General features: G+C 35.9%; 1 protein-coding gene across 1 annotated transcript in view; it reads right to left on the bottom strand.

Annotated features, from left to right (window-relative positions):
* Positions 1-18,562, bottom strand: part of LOC138712080 (sodium-coupled monocarboxylate transporter 2-like) — a 37,272-nt gene extending 18,710 nt beyond the window's left edge. Inside the window, exons 1-5 of the mRNA XM_069843472.1 lie at positions 18,451-18,562; positions 16,691-16,906; positions 6,015-6,174; positions 4,943-5,060; positions 1,131-1,198 (exon numbers count right to left, since the gene is read on the bottom strand). Of these exons, the coding sequence (XP_069699573.1) occupies positions 1,131-1,198; positions 4,943-5,060; positions 6,015-6,174; positions 16,691-16,905 (561 nt within the window). The 5' untranslated portion in view covers position 16,906; positions 18,451-18,562. The remainder of the gene's footprint in view (positions 1-1,130; positions 1,199-4,942; positions 5,061-6,014; positions 6,175-16,690; positions 16,907-18,450) is intronic.
* Positions 18,563-21,738: the final 3,176 nt, after the last annotated feature.

Genomic DNA, 21,738 nt, shown 5'->3' with positions numbered 1-21,738 from the left:
TGCTATTCTGAGAAGATTTATCCGTTCTCGACGTTGGATATGTGACCTAGCCGTTGCAGTCTTCGGCTTTTCAGAAGTGACCTCTGTATGATCTGAATTGTTATACAGGCTTCTCAATTCAGTATTTTTGGAATTCTCTTGTCTAGAATGGTGCAAAAAATTTTATAAAAATTTTGGGTTCAAATTTAATGAGGTATTTGTAAAATTTTGTGTTAGAATACACGTTTATACTTAGAAAAGTACAGTGGAGTCCCTCCGTTGGAAACTTCTGTAATTTAAACTTCTAATTTGGAAAGCTAGGTGACTCGTCCACTACAGAACACCACTCAATACGTTACTGATACGGCGATCGCTTTGTTCATGCTCGACATTTACATAAAAAAATACAGTATGGAAGAAGAAAGAAATTCATTTTCACTTATTCATGAAGATACAAACTTAAATAAGGATTATTTTAGCATCTGAAATATATACAAAATATATAGGAAGAAAAATTTTTAATAACACACACAAATATAAGAGTAAATAATTACAGGGGCAACTCTTCTAAATAAAATGTTTTAACATTGACGACAGATATATTTTTAATTCATTTAGACTGATACCATTTCATAATAATACATTTACTCCGACAAAAAATTAAGTTGAAACGTGTAGGAAATCTGCTGCGTGGTCCATCCAACGCTTAAGAACAAGTACATCATCCTCAATACATAGTATTAAAGCAGTCAATAGTGTTTGTACTCACCCTGTTGCTTACTCCTCATCCCCACTATACGAGTCACTGGTTAATTGCTTGGGAGTGTTTGCATCGCCGAGGTAGAGACGGGCACATAAGACCAATAACGTAGTACACAATAAGTACAAATATATTAAATGACCTTCGATTGGCTAATAGTTTTACCTCCCTTTATGAACGAAGAAGGGACTCGACTGTATAGATAACAGGCCTGTTACTATTTTGTAGACAGATTTCTTTGGTTCTTGGGAGGAGTTTGGACCTAAGACATTTTGGAGACTGTAGTGGCATATGTTTGTATTAGTTAGGCAGTGCGTGATTTTCTTCTCATATATATATATATATATCCTAGTATGCTAGCAGACAATATCATGTCAATCGTTGTACTCACCATCATAGTGTAGAATATGCAGAGAGCAGCTATGATTAGCGCTGTTATATGGACGTTAACCCCGCTGACTGCAACAAAGAATGATAATTCGCTTAATGTAATTACAGAGTGTCAGATTTAGTATACTTTCTGTAGATTATGAAATTTTCTTCTTCCTTAAAGATCAAATTTAAACATTCATCTCGTTATACTAGACAGGCGTAATTTTGAAAACAGCGATTTATATATTCATAGTTATGTTTCAGAGTATACTAGCGCACAAATAAGCGATAAAAGCTCCGGTTTCCTTCTTTCAAACCCATCCTTGCTCATATAGTAATGCAGAATTTCTGCACGGAAATATACGTACTCGGTACATCACAATAATATGAAATGCGTAAATAATCACTTAGTGATTTAAGACGGTGCACATTCCGTAGGATCCCGGCCACTTAGTCACTCGTAATGAGTGCACCTCTGCACGTAATGTGTTGGACATTGTGCCACTGTCACACATCTGTGACACAGTGCATGAGGGTTGGCCACTAAAGGGAAACAAAGAGGTAGAACTTAAACTGAGAGGATTAAATCCGGCATCGAAACTGGAATCAGGTGTGACTTAGTTGATAAAGCGTCAGCATGTAGAGCTAAAATCGTGGGTTCGAATCCTGGTGCCGGAGAGAATTTTTCTCCACTCCACTCATCGTTTGTCATATGGTAATGCAGAATTCCTGCACAGAAATATCATACGTATTTCCGTACATCACAATAATTAGAATTTTATTTATCTTATGTGTATAAAAGTTACGTAGAAATATACGATATAAAATTTATGGAAATCTATATACGAACTAAGATTCAGTTAAATATATTCTCACTATTTCGTCCTTTTCTATTGGGAAAATCTAACTAACATAACATCTTATGGCCTATATATGGCGCAATCATTTAGTGAATGGAGGCACAGCAAACTTTAGCGACAACCACGCTGTCGCATCTGCGAAGGCTTGTGCATCACATTAACATTTATGGTAAGGATCTCGGTCTTTGAGTCGACCTGGTTGGCAAGTTGGTATAGCGCTGGCCTTCTATGCCCAAGGTTGCGGGTTCGATCCCGGGCCAGGTCGATGGCCTTTAAATGTGCTTAAATGCGACAGGCTCATGTCAATAGATTTATTGGCATGTAAAAAACTCCTACGGGACAAAATTCCTGCACATCCAGGAACGCTGCAGTTGCGAGCTTCGTTAAATAAAACATAACATTTCTAAGTCTTTGAATTCCACTGTTCTCTTAGTCTAAAACGAATAGAAAATATTGACAATAAGTCAGAGTATAATCATCTATCCTAATATAACTTATTCTGGAGACTTTCAATATGAGGCATTATTTCTGATTGTAATGTTCTTACAGATGGTTATCTGGATTATTTCGATAAAAGAACTGAATCAGATGGGATAAACTAATTTTAATATTCAAATTTGTGCGTTCACACCTGTGGAGTAACGGTTAGCGCGTCTAGCCGCGAAACCAGGTGGCCCGGATTCGATTCCCGGTCGGGGCTAGTTACCTGGTTGAGGTTTTTTCCGGGGTTTCCCCTCAACCCAATATGAGCAAATGCTGGGTAACTTTCGGTGTTGGACCCCGGACCAATTTCACCGGCATTTTCACCTTCATCTCATTCAGACGCTAAATAACCTAAGCTGTTGATAAAGCGTCGTAAAATAACATACTAAAATAAAAATAAAAAATCAAATTTGTGACTAAAAGAGTCCTACAAAACGTCCAAATAAGAGAATCCAAGATCAGTAAAACTGTTATGCTCTGTGATTACCAAGCTCCAACCGACGTCGTTAGTTGGCGTTAAAGTGTGAAGACCCTGAACAGCGATCAGATTATTTGTGAGCTTTGTAAGATTGAGAAAGTTGTTTCCTTCAAATGGGTCAGTTGATATCTTAAGTATACTAAAAAATACCGACTACTCGGGATAGAAAGGCCACACATCTAAGTGTACCTACTCTCCTTTCAAATTATAAAGGGCCTAACACAGACGAAAACATATAAAGACTAACCGAATAAGAATCTCTGTGAAAAAAGAAATAGAGGATCATGTTCACAATTTAGAAATAATTTTTGATGGTCTAGAAAAATGGCTGTTGCATCATTCCGTCTCCTGCCTAGTTATGACTGTTTCGAAAAACATTTAGCCTACTTCAACTTTCTGTCGTCACCGACTTGCATTTCATGCAAGAGTTGTGGAAATAAATATGCGTCCCATCTGGATGTGTGTAGTCATGGTATAGAAGTCGTGTACTGTTGTGAAATATTAGACTACAAAATGAAAGCAATTTTCAAATTTTTGGACCAGAGGACGCCTTAAAAACCAGTTCTTCTTCATCTTCAATTCAAGAATTAGGCTTAAAGCCTGATCCGTCTTCACAGTGACTCCTTCTAACGTTTCCTTAGTCTTCCTTGGTCTCTTTTTCCTTCTGGTCTATATGTTAGTTAATATTCGACTTGGAATTCGGTGGCTATACATTCTCTCTAGATGTTCATTCCAGTGCTATCTAAAATTACGAATCTTTTCTTTGAGTGATACCAAGTTTAGTTCGCTTCTTATGTCGCAATTTTTTATTCTTTCTATCCTACATTCTATACCAGATGTCTTTGGAGCAGACCATAACAAGGGTCTCAACGCATCTCATGTTATCGCTGCGCTCCCATTGGTTGTCGGGTCATTACTTAGCTGATAGCGTTGTAGACACTAGCGCGTGCATATCCTGGTTACGAGACACGCGTCCACTACTACAGTTCTATTGCGTCTAGCATCTGTGCAGTGTATGAGCAGACGACAGCAGTACAACTAGTGACTGATGCAAGAACGTATATTCAAAGACAAATTACTTTAATTTTCTCTTTTCGTTATATGAACGTAGTCGGTCACTTAATACACAAACAGACATTTAGTATCGTGTGAACCGCGCTCTCTTGCATCTTGTTCCGTTGTTTATGTCTGTTCCAAAGACATCTGGTATAGAGTGTAGTGCAATCCTTCACCGATCTTAGAAACTTCAGTTCAGATGCTTGCAATTTCTTTCTGTCATTGCATGTGAGACTCCAGGTCTCTGATCCATATAACAGAACTTTTACTACTGTTACATTATAAAACTTTGAGTCCATTTCTTGTTTTACCCTTCAGTGTTATATTTATCTACCGCATATCTGCTGGAACATTGGAAGTTTGTTTCTAAAAAAAAAAAACAGTTATGTTACAAAATTATCAAATTGTCAACTCTGCAAGTTGGTGAAATTATGCAATTGACTGAATAATTTGCAATATGAAATTGAAGACCTCTCCGGAGTAAGGTTGTAACCAACAAATCTGTAATACACATTTCAGGATAAAGAAAAATAATATCACGACCATATTTCATTAGGTCTAAATTTACTAGCAGAGCCTTTTGACTAATCAAGAATACACGTTTATTCAGCTATTGGTTGCAATAATTTATTGTTATAAGTGAATTCTTCAAAATTACCTTTTCCACCTGTCACATATATCATCCAGTCTTCAATTAATGTGCTTGATTTCCCGAGATGTAGTCAGTACACATGTAGATTATTATATACTGCAAACAAATATTGGATATACTATAAGTGTGCCCGAGTATTAACTGCACTTAAAGACTTTATGGGAGTAATGAACTAAATAGATTAATTTCCGATTCAGTGAAGAGTCATAATAACTTTGTGAGCGCACAAACAATTAGATACTTCCAGCTCTCGGATTGACTTCCTTTCGCTGTAGCTATACTTTACAAATATAGGGACTTACCCTGACTGAAGGCCAAGGCGGGCACATACAGAACAATGGGGATGTACAGCAGCAAACCAATTGTCCACACAACAGACGCCATCACTCGCACCCTACGGCTAAACCGTAGCTGAAGATACTGCAGAAGCAAGTACATTAATGGAATAGTATAGCAGATTATACAGATTAATTATCAGGTTAGACTTAAGCATTGGAATGGAACAAAGCTAACGGGGACTATTTTTATTAGAACTTTGGTTGGTATTCAACGATGAAGATTGGGAGGAAAAAAGAGAGCGAATATTTAATAAATAAGGAAACAAGAGAATGAGCAAAAAATAGAGGAAAATAAAATTATATGGAAGGTAAGAAGAAATGAACATAAAACAAGAAAAAGAGACATCAAAGATTGAAAACGATTGAAATATAAAGATAAATGTAGGGAAAGAAGTGAAAAAGACAGTTGTAAAAAAATAAGAATATGAAAATAATATAATAATTGTAATACTGGGAGATATGTAGGGGGAGAAAGTAAACATTCGAAGGAAAATAAATAAGAGGAAATGGAAAATAAATGTTCTTAAAGTTAAAAAAAAAAACAAAGAGAGTGAAAATTATTGTAAGAAAGAATCTCAAGATAAAGGTAAAGGAAAAAACTGAATGAATATATTCGAGAATGAATAATTAAATATCAAAGTGATTGATTGTGCCTATAAGTGAAATAATGATTGAATACATCATTGAATGAATGAATGAATGAATGAATGAATGAATGAATGAATGAATGAATGAATAACTAATGAATAAATAGATAAATAAATAAATAAATAAATAAATAAATAAATAAATAAATAAATAAATAAATAAATAAATGGGTGAAAGATAAATTAATGAGTAAAAATAATGATGTAAAAGAACGAATGAATACATGAATTAGAGTAATAATTATTAAACTATCGATTTGTTATAAACTGAGTAACGTAAAAAAATTTCTGTAATTATTCTTTTCTTTACTTTTCCAGACTTACAAATCTAAAGAATTTTTTTAAGTTGGCAATATTGAACTGTAGTAAAATATAGGCCTATATCTCACCTCATACGTAGATGTTAACTGCAGCTCATAGAAGACCGGCAAGTAGAAGATGTCAGTTAACACTCCAACTATCACCACGCAGACACTAACAAGCCAGTATAGAGTTCCGTAGAGATAGATTTCGGTCGGGGCCCCCATCATCATGATACCGGACAAAAAACTGGAAAAGTTATTGAAGTTATTTTAATGCCATAATGAAATTTTACCGCATGCTATTATTCAAAACTTGAGCTTTCATTTGATACAATAATTATAGGCCCATAACAAACTTATATGCTTGTGGAAATAATGAGCAAAATGTATGTATATATGTTTAAATTGAACACCATAATTTGGTTCTGTTTGACGTTTCTAGACTCAGTAGGAACTATGTCAATGGCGACATGAATGACAAATGACATTACAGACCTTTCCCAAGCTACTTTGCATGTAAGTCCATCAGTTTTGTTGAGTGACTTAGTGTTTACACATGGCCGAAAATAATCCAGTCCGCTACTTGCCAGTGCTAGATTACCCAGGTCTAATCTGATAGACACGTATGACAACATTTATTTGCTATGTCGACTTATCTGTTTAGCCCAACGACAATAAAAGTAAATTATGTCATTTTGCTTTCTTTTTATTCCTTTTTTCTATGTACCTTCAAGTTCAAAGAAGGAAACAAGGAAGCGAGCAAAAAACGGAAATAAATAAAATGATATGGAAGATAAGAGGACATAAATATAAAGTAAAAAAGAGACAGCAAAGACTGAAAACGATTCAAATAGAGAGAGAAATGTAGGAAAAGAAGTGGAAAGAGGAAGTTGTAGAAAAAGAATATGGAAAGAATATAATAATTGTAATAATGGAAGACAAGCAGGGAAAGAAAGTAAACATTCGAAGGAAAAGAAATAAGAGGAAATGGAAAACAAATATTTTAAAAGTTAAAAAATTAACGTAAAATAGTGAAAATTATTCAAAGAACAATGTCAAGGTAAAGGTAAAGTAGAAACTGAATGAATATATTCGATAATGAATTAATTAAACATCAAAGTGATCGATTGTGCCTATACGTGAAGGAACGATTGGATACATCATTAAATGAAAGAATGATTGATTTTATGAATGAGTGAAAGAATGATTGAATAGAATAAGTGAAAGGATGGTTGAATAAATGAATGACTGAAAGAAAGATTGAATACTGTACATAAATAAATGTGTGAAAGATAAATTAATGAGTAAAAATGATTAAATAAATGATTGAGTGAAAGAAGGTATGAATTACATGAATTAGAGTAATAATTATTGAACTATCGATTTGTAATGAACTGAGTAACACAGGAAATAAATATAAAATAAGTAAATATAAGCTTTGCCCTCAAGTATGATTGATACTCATTGTCATTTTGTTTTAAGTTGGAGATTTACGGTGGTGCCATCTCTCATAGAAGTCTCATAAATGACTATATCGGACGACGAAGCCTCGCTCTAAGTGCAAATTTAAATGAGTAATACAGTGTCCGGCAGAGCGATCTCGGTTTGAATGGGCCACCGCACAGGTTCCTTCATAGTTGCGCTTCAGTGTCACAGTAGAGCATCGATTATCCGAATACGATCAACCGAAACATCGGTTAACGAAAAGCGTTCCAGTCGGCAAATTCAAATTTTGCTCGCTCTCTATGTAGAAGTTCCTTTACAGTTGTTTGCGAGATTTGACTGCAAAAAAACGAGTCTCAGCTCTGAAGGAAAGAAAATTTTGGACTTATTTTCCTAAACTGTATTTCCTACTTTAATGACCATTTTGAACTTGTCAAACTAGGCTAGTCAGTTCTCTGTTTTATTTGTAAGATTTGTGATACAAAATATAGGCTACATGTACAGTTTTGTGGTTAATAACAGTGTTTCTTTATTTCATGCTAATCCTATGATACCGGTACAATTTGTTTCCGTAAATGATCGGATACCCGAAAAATCAGTTATCAAAACACCTCCCGTCCCAATTGTTTCGGATAATCGATGCTATACTGTATATATCTTTGAGCAGCCAAGTCATGCCATTTCAGTTACCATCATAGCGAGGACAGCTGAACGTGGAGTATTTTGTTGTTGAAGCATATTTAAAAAAAAATGACGAATCTGTGATTGCAAAGTAGCTGCAATTTGGTACCCATTTTAGAGTAATTCGACAAGAAAGTATTCCTGATAAGTAAACCATACTGTTTTGGGTGAGAAATTCCAGACAAATGGTTCAACTTTCAAATCCTGGAAAGACACGAGCAATTATATTAGGACACAAACGGCAAACCGACGCTGTAAAACACCTTGACATTTCCCCCGTTAAAGTAAGTACAGTGCATATCCCTTTCAGTTCTTCAGTAAAAAAATCTTGGCATTCACATGGATAATAATCTCAACTGGAACTTGCAAATCACAGAAACCTGCAGAAAAATATATTCTATTATCCATGTGCTAAAAGGGATAAATATGTTCATTTCCCCTCTTGCTTAAAAAAGTCCCTTGTGCAGACACTTGTATTTCCCCATTTTGACTATGCTGACATTTTACTGACTGACCTCTCTAGCGACAACAAAACGAAACTTCAACGTGCTCATAATTTGTCTGTACGTTTTGTAAGCAATGTTCGTAAATATGATCATATTACCCCATTCCTGGAAGCAATAGGTTGGCTTAAACTAGATAAGAAAATAAATTTACATTCACTTCTCTTCCTCTTCGAAATCTTGAACTCTTCTATTCCTTCGTACCTGTCGTCTCGCTTCACTTACCTTTCTTCCCACCATAATCAGAACACACGCTCTCGTCATGAAACAATACTAACAATACCATCCCATCGCACCTCCTCATACTCATCCTCTTTCACAGTAGCCCTGCCAAGACTCTGGAATTCGCTACCTGCTACCATCAGGGACTGTCGAAATAAAATTGAATTCAAACGCAAACTTACTAGACACTTGGTCGGTAATTGATTTCTTGTAAATAGTTTCCTTAATCTATCACAAAATATTTCAATATACAGTAATTTCATCACTAGACAATTTTGTTATTCTAGGTTTAATTTGTAATTTAGTAAATTCAAAATATTCTTTGTTTTTCCATGATAAATTATCTAGCTTTAATTAGTCAGGTAATCTTTTCGTACTTTGATTTTTATTGTAATTGTAATTGTAAATTTAATACGAATTGTAATTTTAGTCTTCATATTATAGTTGGAATCTCCTGGTATAGGGGCAGAGAAGGCCTGACGGCCTTATCTCTACCAGGATAAATAAATAAATACTACTACTACTAATAGAAGTCGTCCGTAGACGTCGCAACGTTCCGACTCTGGAGAATAATTAACTCTGTCACCACATCTTCATGATGCGACAGCCATTGAACCTGCTCGGATATTGAGAATATCTGATTGGAGTTTCAGACGAATCTTACACCTGGACCTCAAGTTCCATCCCTACAAAGTTACGGTGGTTCAGGAACTGCGGCAATGTGACTGGCTCAACCCAAGATCCTTGCGAGACCATAATGGAAAAAATGTTTCAGTAGTGCTCAGTAGTGACTACGGGTAAGTTCAAGCTCATTTGTCGGGGTGCGTCAACAAACAAAACCTTCAATATTGGGGCCACAGAAATTCCTCGAGAAATGCATCAGCAACCTCTGCACAGCGAGCGTGTTACTGTTTGGTGTTCTGTTGCACAGTTTGGAATAATAGGGCCATACTTTTTTGGAAAGGAGGACTCACAGTCACTGTTTGAGAAGTGTGTAGCTCGTGAGGGCAAGCATTGGACGATATTTTCTTTAAAACAAAGTGATGTGAAAATGACAAGCATACTTCTGTAAGATACCGGTAGTAAAATAAAATTTTGAATGTGATCTATAGGGCTAAGAATTGTATGCCGTTACATTGCGCTTCATGTGCCTCTGACTTCAGGTACCGGTACGGAAACCTGGCTGTCAAACAATACAATTATAGTAAAGTTGCAATTCTTTATGAACATGTGCCTGAGGAAGATTTCAAATATCTACTGGCCAATGATAATAAGTAACGAAAATTTATGGAGACTAACAGAAGAAGAACCAATAGAGATTCAAATTAAAAGACGGAAATGGAGGTGGATAGGACATACTCTGAGAAAACCTAATGAGGCTATAGAAAGACAAGCATTGGAATGGAATCCCCAAGGAGCTGGGAAGGTGGGGCGACCAAGAGGGACATGGAGGAGAACGGTTAATGAAGAGGTGGGAAAGTGTGGGAAAGTCTGGACAGAAGTGAAGGCTACGGCAGCAAATCGTGTCCGTAGGAAGGTTCTGACTGAGGCCCTATGCTCCACATAAGGAGTGAAAGGATATATTACTACTACTACGACGGAATTGCGTTGGGGTGTGGGATTTTAGTGTGTTTCGTTCAGCAATGAACTTTAGTTGATCGGTTACATTAGAACCGAATACTGCTGTTCGTAAGAAGCAGCATTCAACGTATTGTAAAGAAGAATAATAGCAATATGCCGAGGACGAAATTTGTGACTTAATTTCAAATGAGGAAATTTGTAATAATGATACAGATTTTGAAATAAATAATGCTTGTTTAAAATATTTCAAATATGCCCCCATTGTTTCTGCAGAAGTGGAACGAAGTTTCTCTAGATGTGAGGTTATGTTTTCTAGCAACAGGCAATCATTGCCCTTTGAAAATTTGAAAATGTGGTTTGTTATTCACTGCAACAATATATGAAATGTAAAATTATGTAAAACAAAAGCGTAATACACATCATAATAACATAGTGAAATAAAAGGCTGATAATGGTTGTCAATGTTATATTACGTGTATTTTTTACAGACAGAAAATAAAATGTCTTTAAAATAGTGCAATTTTCTTTAACGAAGAAAATGATGTCTTTAAAATTTTCTTTAGCAGATAGTTGTGTTTTGAAGTCAAAGGAGTGCCTTTAAACCACCCAAATGCTGAGGACTAACTTACCGTGATGATAAGCATGAGTTCAAACGAACGAAAGACACTGCGTTAACTCACCCCAACTCTGAGACGTTCTGAAAGTCAGAGGCACACGAAGCGCACAGGCAGTATAACGGCATGTATTTCTCAGGCCTAGTGATCTATATTGTTCTTTTTATTTATTTTTCAAATCGGGGAGATAATTCTGCCGGATTCTGTATAACAATAATTTACAGTTCATTAAATGTCACTTAAACAACCCTGTATAATTTTGTTGCTCATTAACATTACAGATTCAGTAACTAACGATAGAATGAATTACTTATTGGTTTGTTTTGTTGCAATCCAACAGCAATATTGAAAAATAATAATCACCTGCCCCGCCCGCGTGTATTAAGTTGGTAATAACTACCACCTGGCCTCTTTCTCATTTCCGACAGCGAATAACAAAACATTTCCGGTCAATTGGCATTTTGGTACATTGGCGTTGTCTATCGATGACGTTATGCTCGTGGCAAATGATTCCGAGTTATCGATTCATACTATGATCAGCTGTGAGGACAGCTCGGGGACATATTGACTGCAGGCCTTTTCGTACCGTATTTTTTAATCGTTATATTATCGTCATCAATAATAATAATAATAATAATAATAATAATAATAATAGTAATAATAATAATAAATATATCTATTAATTAGACTAGGGGCCTGTTACATAAAGCTAAAATTACTATTTTACTAGCGACAAATTATTACATAAGTGAAAAACCAGACATTTCCGTTGCATAAATACTTATTGGTAAATTTGTCACAACTGACAAGCACTAGTAATTTACTAACAGTTTTATTTCTTTTACCAACAAATTATTGCATGAAAATTTGTTATGTGTAAAATAGTTACAATCGCGAGAACGTTTTCTTTACCAATATTTTATTCTTGGTAAACTTTTTTAAAAGTGTGGAAATAAAATTTTTAATATAGGCCTAATATGATTTCATCTTCAAACAGTCACAATGAAGAATATTTATTACATAGACGGAGGAAAACATTTAGGCCAAGAATAAATACCGATTTTCAAGAGTTCCAGTTTAAAGAAAGATTTCGTTTGTAAAAAATTAAATTTGATATATTGCTTGGTACTTCAGAGTCTTCTTTATGTCCTGCAACATGATTTTACATATAACCAAGAAAATGTTACTTTAATGGTAATCAAACAGCGTATTTAAAAATGAATTAAAAATTACTAATAATTTTCATTTTAAAAATAATATGTAGGCCTAAATTTTTACCACAGTTCTCTTTCTTAATTTCGAATAAATTTCCGCTCGTGTATATTTCTAATGGTACCTGTAGTACCTACCAGATCAATTAATCGAGTATATAATGTTTCCATTTATTTTTATTTTATTTTCTTCGTCAAATTGGAAGAAAACTGTCTAAATATTATATCGGTCTCTTCCCTTACTTTATCAAGAAACATGACGGAAAGATGGTTTCGTGACATTTTTACAGCAATGAAACATATAAATGTTGAATATTTTGTGTGCATCATAGATTACAATTGTCTTCCTCATTTTTAATTAAATAAATACAAAATTAATAATACTTAAAACTGATTTTTGTATTTTGGCATTACTTTTTTTTGGAAAATTTTAAGACATACAGTAATTTGTCAATATGGCTGCCTTTCACTTGTAAACTGTGCCTAACATGACAAATTAGTAAAATTCTATTATTTAACACAAATTACTAAACTTGCTATTTGTCATCCATATATTGGTAAATTGTCACTTGTCACTAGTATCTTTTATGCAATAGACCCCTGTTGGTCTGTTCCGTCTCCACGAATTTGAAGCATATGTAGTTTGATCCATTCACACATTTTGTGGCGTCCTGTGATTCATCCGCCTATTGGCTTCTAATTAAGTATTTTGTTTGGAATCTTTCTATATGTTGAAAGGAGTTTGTTCTGTACGTTATAATTTTGTCGCAAATATTTTCTATAATAAATGTTTGTCTAGTTTATTCATTTATTTTGTGATCAAGAAGAGTATATCCATCTAAGGTTCGAAGTAGGCTCATCTCAGCTGCTTCATTTTTTTTATAATGGAGCTGTTGTCAGCTTCCAAGTTTGAGATACATACAAAAATGCTGGTAAAGTTAATACTTACTTTTTTTCTCTCTATGAGGGCGGGAGGGGAACATCCCTGTGCACCGCAACCTGAGGTCTATTGTGCGCCCCTGGGATGAGTTGCAAGCCCAATGACCCCAACTACGCCGAACCGACCTAACAGCTAACACCCTAACGACCAATCCTGCCATCCTTCCAAATCCGTGTACCATTCAATCCGAACAGCCCTCCCTCACATTCCCACTCAAATGCTCTGAGGAGTAAGCCACCTCTCCTGTCTCCTCAACTGTCTGAGATGTAGACCCCCCCCTCTTCCGAGGGTCGACGCAGGTGCGATCTGAACTCCAAGTAAGACAACCAGAATGATGAGGAAAGGATGATTAGGAAGGAAAGTAGTGGCGAGAATGAGTGGAGTTCCATACATTTGATAAAGTTGCCTAATATTCATCCATAGGCGTGAGGGAAAAACTCCGAAAAAAACCTCACCCACGCAATCGCCCCAAGAGGATAATCGAACCCCGGCCCGTTGGGTTGGGGAGCGAAGACGCTACCACGAGACCACAGCGGTGGACCACTTACTTACTTACTTACTTACTTACTTACTTACTTACTTACTTACTTACTTACTTACTTAAAAATGGCTTTTAAAGAACCCGGAGGTTCATTGCCGCTCTCATGTTCCTATAAGCACGCTATCGGTCCCTATCCTGAGCAAGATTAATCTAGTCCTTAGGCTTACTATCATCCTACCTCCCTCAAATCCATTTAATATTATCCTCCCATCTACGTCTCGACCACCCCAAAGGTCCTTTGTCCTCAGGTATCCCAAACTAACGCTCTATAATTTATACATTTCTGGATTCACCCATAAGTACTATGTGCTGTACCCATCTCAAATGTCTGACTTTAATGTTGCTAATTATGTCAGATGAAGAAAACAATACGTGCAGTTCTGCGTTGTGTAACTTCCTTAATTCTCCTGTAACTTCATCCCTCTTAGCCCCAAATATTCTCCTAAGAACCTTATTCTCAAACACCCTCAATCTCTGTTCCTCTCAAACTGAGAGTCCAAGTTTCACAACCATACAGAACAACCGGTAATATAATTGGTTTATATATTCTAACTTTTAGCTATTTTGAGAACAGACAGGATCACAAAAGCTTCTGAACTGAATAATAGCAGGCATTTTCCTTATTTATTCTGCGTTTAATTTCCTCCCGAGTGTCATTTATATTTGTTACTATTGCTCCACAGTATATGATATTTTCGCCTTCTCAGAGGACAAATTTCCAAGGTAAAGTTAATATTTTGTAAAATTGTAATACTGTATCTAACCTAACTTTTCGAAGCAGTGTTCTTTCATTGTTTCTAAGTGCTGAAGGATTTTTTTCAATTTATTTTCTGAATCTTCGGAAGTAATGTAAAGGCTGGTTCACAATAAACCGGGAACGGAAACGACAACAAGAACGAGAACGGAAATATTGTTAATGTGTTTAAATGTGAGCATTCACAATTAATTTTCACGTTCCCGTTCCCGTGCTCCGGTAATTTTCTCGTTAATTGTGAATGCTCACATGTAAATACATTTTAACAATATTTCCGTTCTCGTCTCGTTGTGGTTTCCGTTCCCGGGTTATTGTGAAGCAGCCTTAAGATATGTTGGAACTAGGGTAGTCAAATGAAGTTACTTTTTCTATTATGTAATTGCATATTATAATGTTAGTTCTGATTGAGTTTGATACCATAAAAGTAAAATTTTAGATTTTTCTGTAGAAATCATCTTCATTACTTCACGTCTTGGGTCAGTTTCGACTTCATCTTGGAACCTCTAATCAGGTCGAAAGTTCTTTCGAATTATAGTAATTAAATTTTCCACGTCAACTAACAGCGCTCCGCAAGGAAACTCGTGTGGTAAGGTTATCACTTCATGTCTGCTTGCTTAGATTATGTTTGTGTAAAGTTTCTTCCTCCTATATGCACTGCCTCCTTTATGGCCACCAAGATATTTGCACATTTCTTTTTTTGAGTTACCGGATGCTGTGTACTACGCACGTTCTCACCTCCTACAAACCGCAAACATAATGTTATCCAGTTTGGTTGTCCGACTCATCAGATAGGTCTGTTCCTCCTCTTCGTCTCTTAGTCTGCTATTCATAGACATTTCGCTAGCCCGCGCTACGAGCGTGCTAAACTAGCCCCGGCTATCAACTGGTACTTGTATAGGATTCATATGATATCTTATCGCTAACACTGGTTTATGAATACGAAAAACGTTAGTTCGCTGATCATCTACCGGAAGCCCGCGCTAATAATATCTATGAATACGGACCTTAGAGTCAAAATAACAGCTTAAAAAGAACTTGAAATCGATGGATCCCATATTTAATATATTGTCAATTGTATTGTAAATAAATAGTCTATTCCTTTTGTAAAACTTATAATACGTATATTTTGATTAGGTATAAATTCTTAAAATTATTTAGAAGACACCGTCGTACACATACAGATATTTTTGTGCCAAAATAACCTTTCCCTATGAGGGATTACGGAAAATGTATTTTCATTGAAAACTTGGATTCCATTCTGTACAAAATTACAGTATGTATTTGTTCTTTATAAGTCGTATTGTATGAAAGTAAAAATTCTCTATCAACTTTTGCTCCCTGTGTTAAAAACCGTGGAGTTTACTTTGATACACATTTAAACTGGAATAAGCAAAGAACTCATATTATAAAAAAAGTGCTTTCCGTACTACATTCCTTAAACAGCATTTGAAAATTTTTCCCGCTATCACTCAAACAAATACTAGTGGAAATACTAGTACTGCCCCACTTTGATTATTGTGACATTCTACTGACTGACCTCAATGTCAACCAGTCGCAAAGATTACAACGTGTTCATAATTCTTGTGTTCACTTCGTCTGCGATGTCCATTGCGTTGACCACAGTACTCTATCCTTCCAAACTCTAAACTGGCTACGGCTTAACGAACGTAGAAATTTTCATTCCCTTATTCTCAAGTCCTTCACACCTCTACACCTACCTACCTTGCCTCTCGTTTCAGTTACCAGTCATCATATGACAGTCTCTTCACACGCACGCAAAATAGCCGCAAACTAGCCATACCAACACATGTAATCATCGTATTCAACATCATACACAATTTCACTGCTATCGCGCTTGTGGAATACCCTACCCAGTGACATCAGACACTGTCAGAATTTAGCAGTGTTCAAAAACAAATTTATTAAGCATTTTCTTACTGCGTAGAGTAGTTTAATTTTTACTTGATTGAAAAAAAAAAAACATTTTCCATCTTTTTAACTTCTACAATAAACTATCTAGCCTTTATTAATGAGTTAATCTTTTAGTACTTTGATGTTTATTGTATTTGTGAATTTAATATTAATTATATTATAATTGTAATTGTATTCTTAATATTGTAGTCGTAATCCCCAGGTAAAAGGAAAGAGAAGTCCTAATGGCCTTATTTCTACCAGGTTAAATAAATAAATAAATGTTACATCCTGTATAGAATTCCTTACTTTCAAATAAATTACACCCGATATAAATAATTTGCCTTCTGCATTTCACATACCTCGCGACAAGAGAGATGGCAACTGGAGTCGTATTCATTGTCTTCCCGCCATGAAGATATTCCTTTGGGGTGTCCTCCTTCCGACCCCAGATCCCGAAGTATATACCAATCAACGTAGAAAATCCCAGCATGAGTATGAAAAGAGTGAAGTCCAACCAGCCGAAGAACAGAAGCTTCTGCATGCCTAACTCTTCAAGAGTAGAATTTGTGTCCATACTGGAATGAAGGAACGTCACATTTACACAGGAATACATCGATTGGATAAAAATAACGTTAATATTTACAAGCGTGAATGATAGTGATATAATTGCAGGGCTCAGGGTTAAAATCAACAAAGTTCAAATTACTTCAAATTGAGAAAATAATTTAAAATAGTATACACTAAATGTAACCGCGAGATGCAAAACATCACAAATCCACAATCACAATGTACTGTACATTTTAGTACTATGGAAATATTGCACGTGACATAAAAGTATTGACGCACAATATCAGAGCCATAGCGGGCCAAGCGCCATATATTAAAAGCGGAGAAAACAAGGGTTAAAATTAAGTGACTACCATAATTTAATTAAACATATAGCAAGTAATACAAAGTATACACATTAAAACTAAATTATATATGTCTTCATTGAACTACGATATTCACTTAATTTCTTAAATCTTGCTTTCTCCGATTTTAACAAATGGCGCTTGGCCCACTATGGCCCTGAACCCTTCAATTGTCCTCTCTCTGTTCGATCCTTGGTCAGACTTTGCTTATGGTTACTCTTACCGGTGACAAACACTCAGTAAAATAGCCAGTTGTTATTAGACACAGCTAACCCAACATTTGCAATATGAAACATAGTTGGTTCCCATTAAAAAAAAAAGAAAGTTGACTTATATCTTGAAAAGTATTTTATGTACAAAAATATATTACGTGTATCAGATGTCCCCTTCGATGTAATTTAACTTGTAATTGTCGATTTAATATATATGCCAAATGCCTGTTATTATTCGGTTATGAAGCTTTTGTCATCTAGCCTGCTGTCAAAAAATCTCATGGAATTTATAAAACAGTTACATTATCGGTTGTTCTGTATGGCTGTGAAACTTGGACTCTCACTTTGAGAGAGGAACAGAGATTAAGGTTGTATGAGAATAAGGTTCTTAGGAAAATATTTGGGGCTCAGAGGGAAGAGGTTACAGGAGATTGAAGAAACTTACACAATGCAGAACTGCACGCATTGTATTCTTCATCTGATGTAATTAGGGACATTAAATCCAGACGTTTGAGATGAGCAGGGCATGTAGCACGTATGGGCGAATCCAGAAATGCGTATAGAGTGTTAGTTGGGAGGCCGGAGGGAAATAGACCTTTGGGGAGGCCAGATGTAGATGGGAAGATACTATTAAAATAGATTTGAGGGAGGAGGGATATGATGGTAGAGACTGGATTAATCTTGCTTAGGATAGGGATCAATGGCGAGCTTATGTGAGGGCGGCAATGAACCTCCGGGTTCCTTAAAAGCCAGCAAGTAATCGTCTATTTGTGTAGGCCTATAACTGAAATATTTCACACGCTATTGGAGATGAGAGAGTTAAGTGGGCCACCCTTTATACTAGTTTTGGACCAACAGTAAGTTTATTATATGTTGTATTTATCATGGTGAATATTTTTTACTGTCAAAGTCAGTAACACTTTTGAACACTCTGTATAAGAAAATTATATACGTTTTTGTTGGTATGGCACGCACAGCGCATTATATTATTCTCACCTGGCTGTTTAAGAGAGTGATATGTGTGATGAATCCAAACACTTGACACCTGGACCTTGGTAACTCCAGTACTGTGATGAGCGTACAGACGTGTTACAGTGCTGTATTTTCGCTGTATGTGCGGAACTCTAATTATATTAGTTCCCTGCACACTTTCATCGGTTAATCTTGTCATTGTAAATTATTACGCGATGGTTCGTTATGCAAAAATAACATGACGTAATGTGATATATTAAGTAACTGCTCTCAGTAGTTCAAATAAAAACATTAGATTGCAATTGCCACAAAATCACCTCTAACTCAATATCACTAATGCCATTGTTTTGAATGCTGCGGCGTATTTCAAGAAAATTGCGTCGAAATCATAAGTTTTTCAAGTCATTTAGAATAGAGTTTTATTGTTTCGAAAATCCCACAATCCCCCGGCCTTGTATTACGTATCTGTGACGTCTGCAAGCACCTGAATACATATTTCCTGCCCATACATATCCAATGACATGTGGGGTGAAAGGGGATGAGTCACGTGTTCCGGCTTGTGGCGTGTACCATAATTATAGCACAGTTTTGCATCCATGGTCTAGGTTTAGGAGTAGTGTAAAGAATGTTGTACTACATAGAAACTGGGTTAAAACACGTAATGAAAGAAATGGAATTTTTCTGCCATGTACTCAATTTGCAATATTTATTACGCACAAGACGTGGGAAATTTCTTCAATAAGAATTTTAATTCCTTGCTATCCCTTTACCCTTAAGTACTCGCCTGGTAGAAAGTTACATAAACACTCGCGTCGGGTCAATTTGACCCATTGACACAAACTAAGATGTGGACGTGTATTCATGGCAAAATAATGGGGGTAAATAAAATGTTTAAACTGAAGTAAATGATATATTTATTATTCTGAACTGTACATTATTTATATTGAACATAATCAAATATAATGAAATTTGCAAATCTCAACTTTAAAAATATGAAAACTATCTAAATACAATGAAATTTGTAAATCTCGACTAAAGAAAAGTGAAAACATGACTTTGAAATCTTACAACCATACTGTTTCTTTACGAGGTGTGATTGATAATAATAGGTTCATAATAATGGTACCTAAAGAAAACTACAGTCCTCTTCTGGAGGAATACACAAATTCCTACTATTATCCTAGATTTGGAAACATTCTTGAAAAATGTTGACTGGGTTTGTAATACAAAATCACTGTACCTAAAGGCTGCTGCAGTGAATGCCCTTCCAAGGGGTTCATTCTGAATTGTTACATCGATTCCTAAGATGTCACCGCAAACCAATAAGCACTGCTGGCTTCAGTCTTAAAACTTTTCAATCAGACATTGTAAAACAAATCAGTGCTTCATTTCTTGGCTTATTATCCACATATTGTGCAAACATCTTTGCAGTGAATTTTGTATACGTGTCCCAAACAAGCAGCACATTGTGTAGAATGCTTATTATCATATGTGCTAGGGCAGATATGATATCTCTTCCTTTTCTGAGATGCTGGTCCACTTCTTGTTTCTTGATTTTGTTGTTCTTTCGATGGCACTTCAACGCCTCTCTCCGTTAGGAATATTTTTATTCTTGCCCTGAGACTGCGTGATACATGAGGATTACTCATTCTCCTGACAATGTTTTCCATAAGAAGTTCTTTAGCCAGGTTCTTCAGAAATATTCTTCTTTGTATCTTCTCTCTGGTATTCATCTTATAATAAACAACATATGAGTTGAGTGCTGAAACATTTATGAAATGGAAGAACACTGCCAGTGGCCACCTTCTTGTTCTACGTCCAACACTATAATTGCTACACAATTGGTCGCATGAATCAACTTCACCCTTGGCACAGTTATAAAACGTCACAATTTCTGGCTTTTTGGAGGAATCTGTGTCTTCATCTATGACATCGTCAAGCTCAGAAAGTTCCCCCACAGATTCACCATTGTCATTATCATTAGTGCATTACTGAGAATCGTATTCAACTCCCTTGCTATTTCTTCGTCTGTTACTACTTTCTTTGGCATTCTTAGAAAATAATAATAAAAAGAGCTGCGTATACAGCTGTAATGAATGCGGAAGATATGAAGAATATAATATAAAGCTTACATCAAATAATGCTTGCTCATAAATAAAGAAATCTCCTCAGTTATTCACAAAATCTTCCTAACTTTTAGAAGAACGCACACACCCGCGTCGGTTCAAATCGCATATAAACAGCTTTTGGGGCTACTCAACAATGACTACAGCCAGACCGTTTCAAAGATTTCAACAATAGAAGAAATTAGACACCACCGGCACTCTTCATATTACCTTCCAGCAAAGAAAACAGAGGAAAGAAAAAACTCGGGTCATATAGACCCGACGCGAGTACTTAAGGGTTAAAAATAATTGAGCATAATAATCGGCAAAATTTTCGAAACATTAATTTACTTTTAGGAGGCTTTGGTAGCCAGGTAGCTCAATTGGTACTAAAGGTCGCTACAGGCTTGCTATATCTTTTTCTATGCCAACGAAGACGGCAAAGGATGCACTGAAGGGAATGGTGAACGGGAGAATAAGATATCAGGTGTTGGACGAATTTAAGAATTATGGATCATATACGGAGGCAAAAGGGAAGGCAGAAAAGAGGAAAGATTGGAGAATTCTTATCGATTACTTACTTACTTACTTCCTTACTTACTTACTGGCTTTTAAAGAACCCGGAGGTTCATTGCCACCCTCACCTAAGCACGCCATAGGTCCCTATCCTGAGCAAGATCAATCCAGTCTCTATCATCATATCCAACCTCTCTCAAATCCATTTTAATATTATCTTCCCATCTACGTCTCGGCCTCCCCAAAGGCCCTTTTCCCTCCGATCTCCCAACTAACACTCTATATGCATTTCTAGATTCGCCCATACGTGCTATATGCGCTATGTTATTTAGTTTCGGTGAAATTAGTGTTAGGTAAATAATGTTATTTGGCAAGACGAGGCCGAGGACTAAACACAGATTATCGAGATAGTAATGATCATTATTAACGGCAGTCTTGAGATTAATTGAACTTGCCACTCCTTATTGTTGATAAAATTTTCTCCTATTATAAATTCCACAACTCGTCCAATATCGTTCAATGTTCGTACAAAATGTTCATCCTATTTCCTTCCGATGTGGTAAGACTGGTGCACAATAAACCGGGAACGAAAACAACAACGAGACCTGGAACGAAAATATTCTTAAAATAAATCTATTTAAATGTGAGCATACACAATTAACTTTCACGTTCCCTTCCAAGACTCCGGCGA

Source organism: Periplaneta americana, chromosome 13 (genome assembly GCF_040183065.1).
Source record: "Periplaneta americana isolate PAMFEO1 chromosome 13, P.americana_PAMFEO1_priV1, whole genome shotgun sequence".
Classification (NCBI taxonomy): domain Eukaryota; kingdom Metazoa; phylum Arthropoda; class Insecta; order Blattodea; family Blattidae; genus Periplaneta; species Periplaneta americana.
The sequence above is the reverse complement of the archived record's forward strand: the minus strand, read 5'-3'. Positions and strand labels throughout refer to the sequence as shown.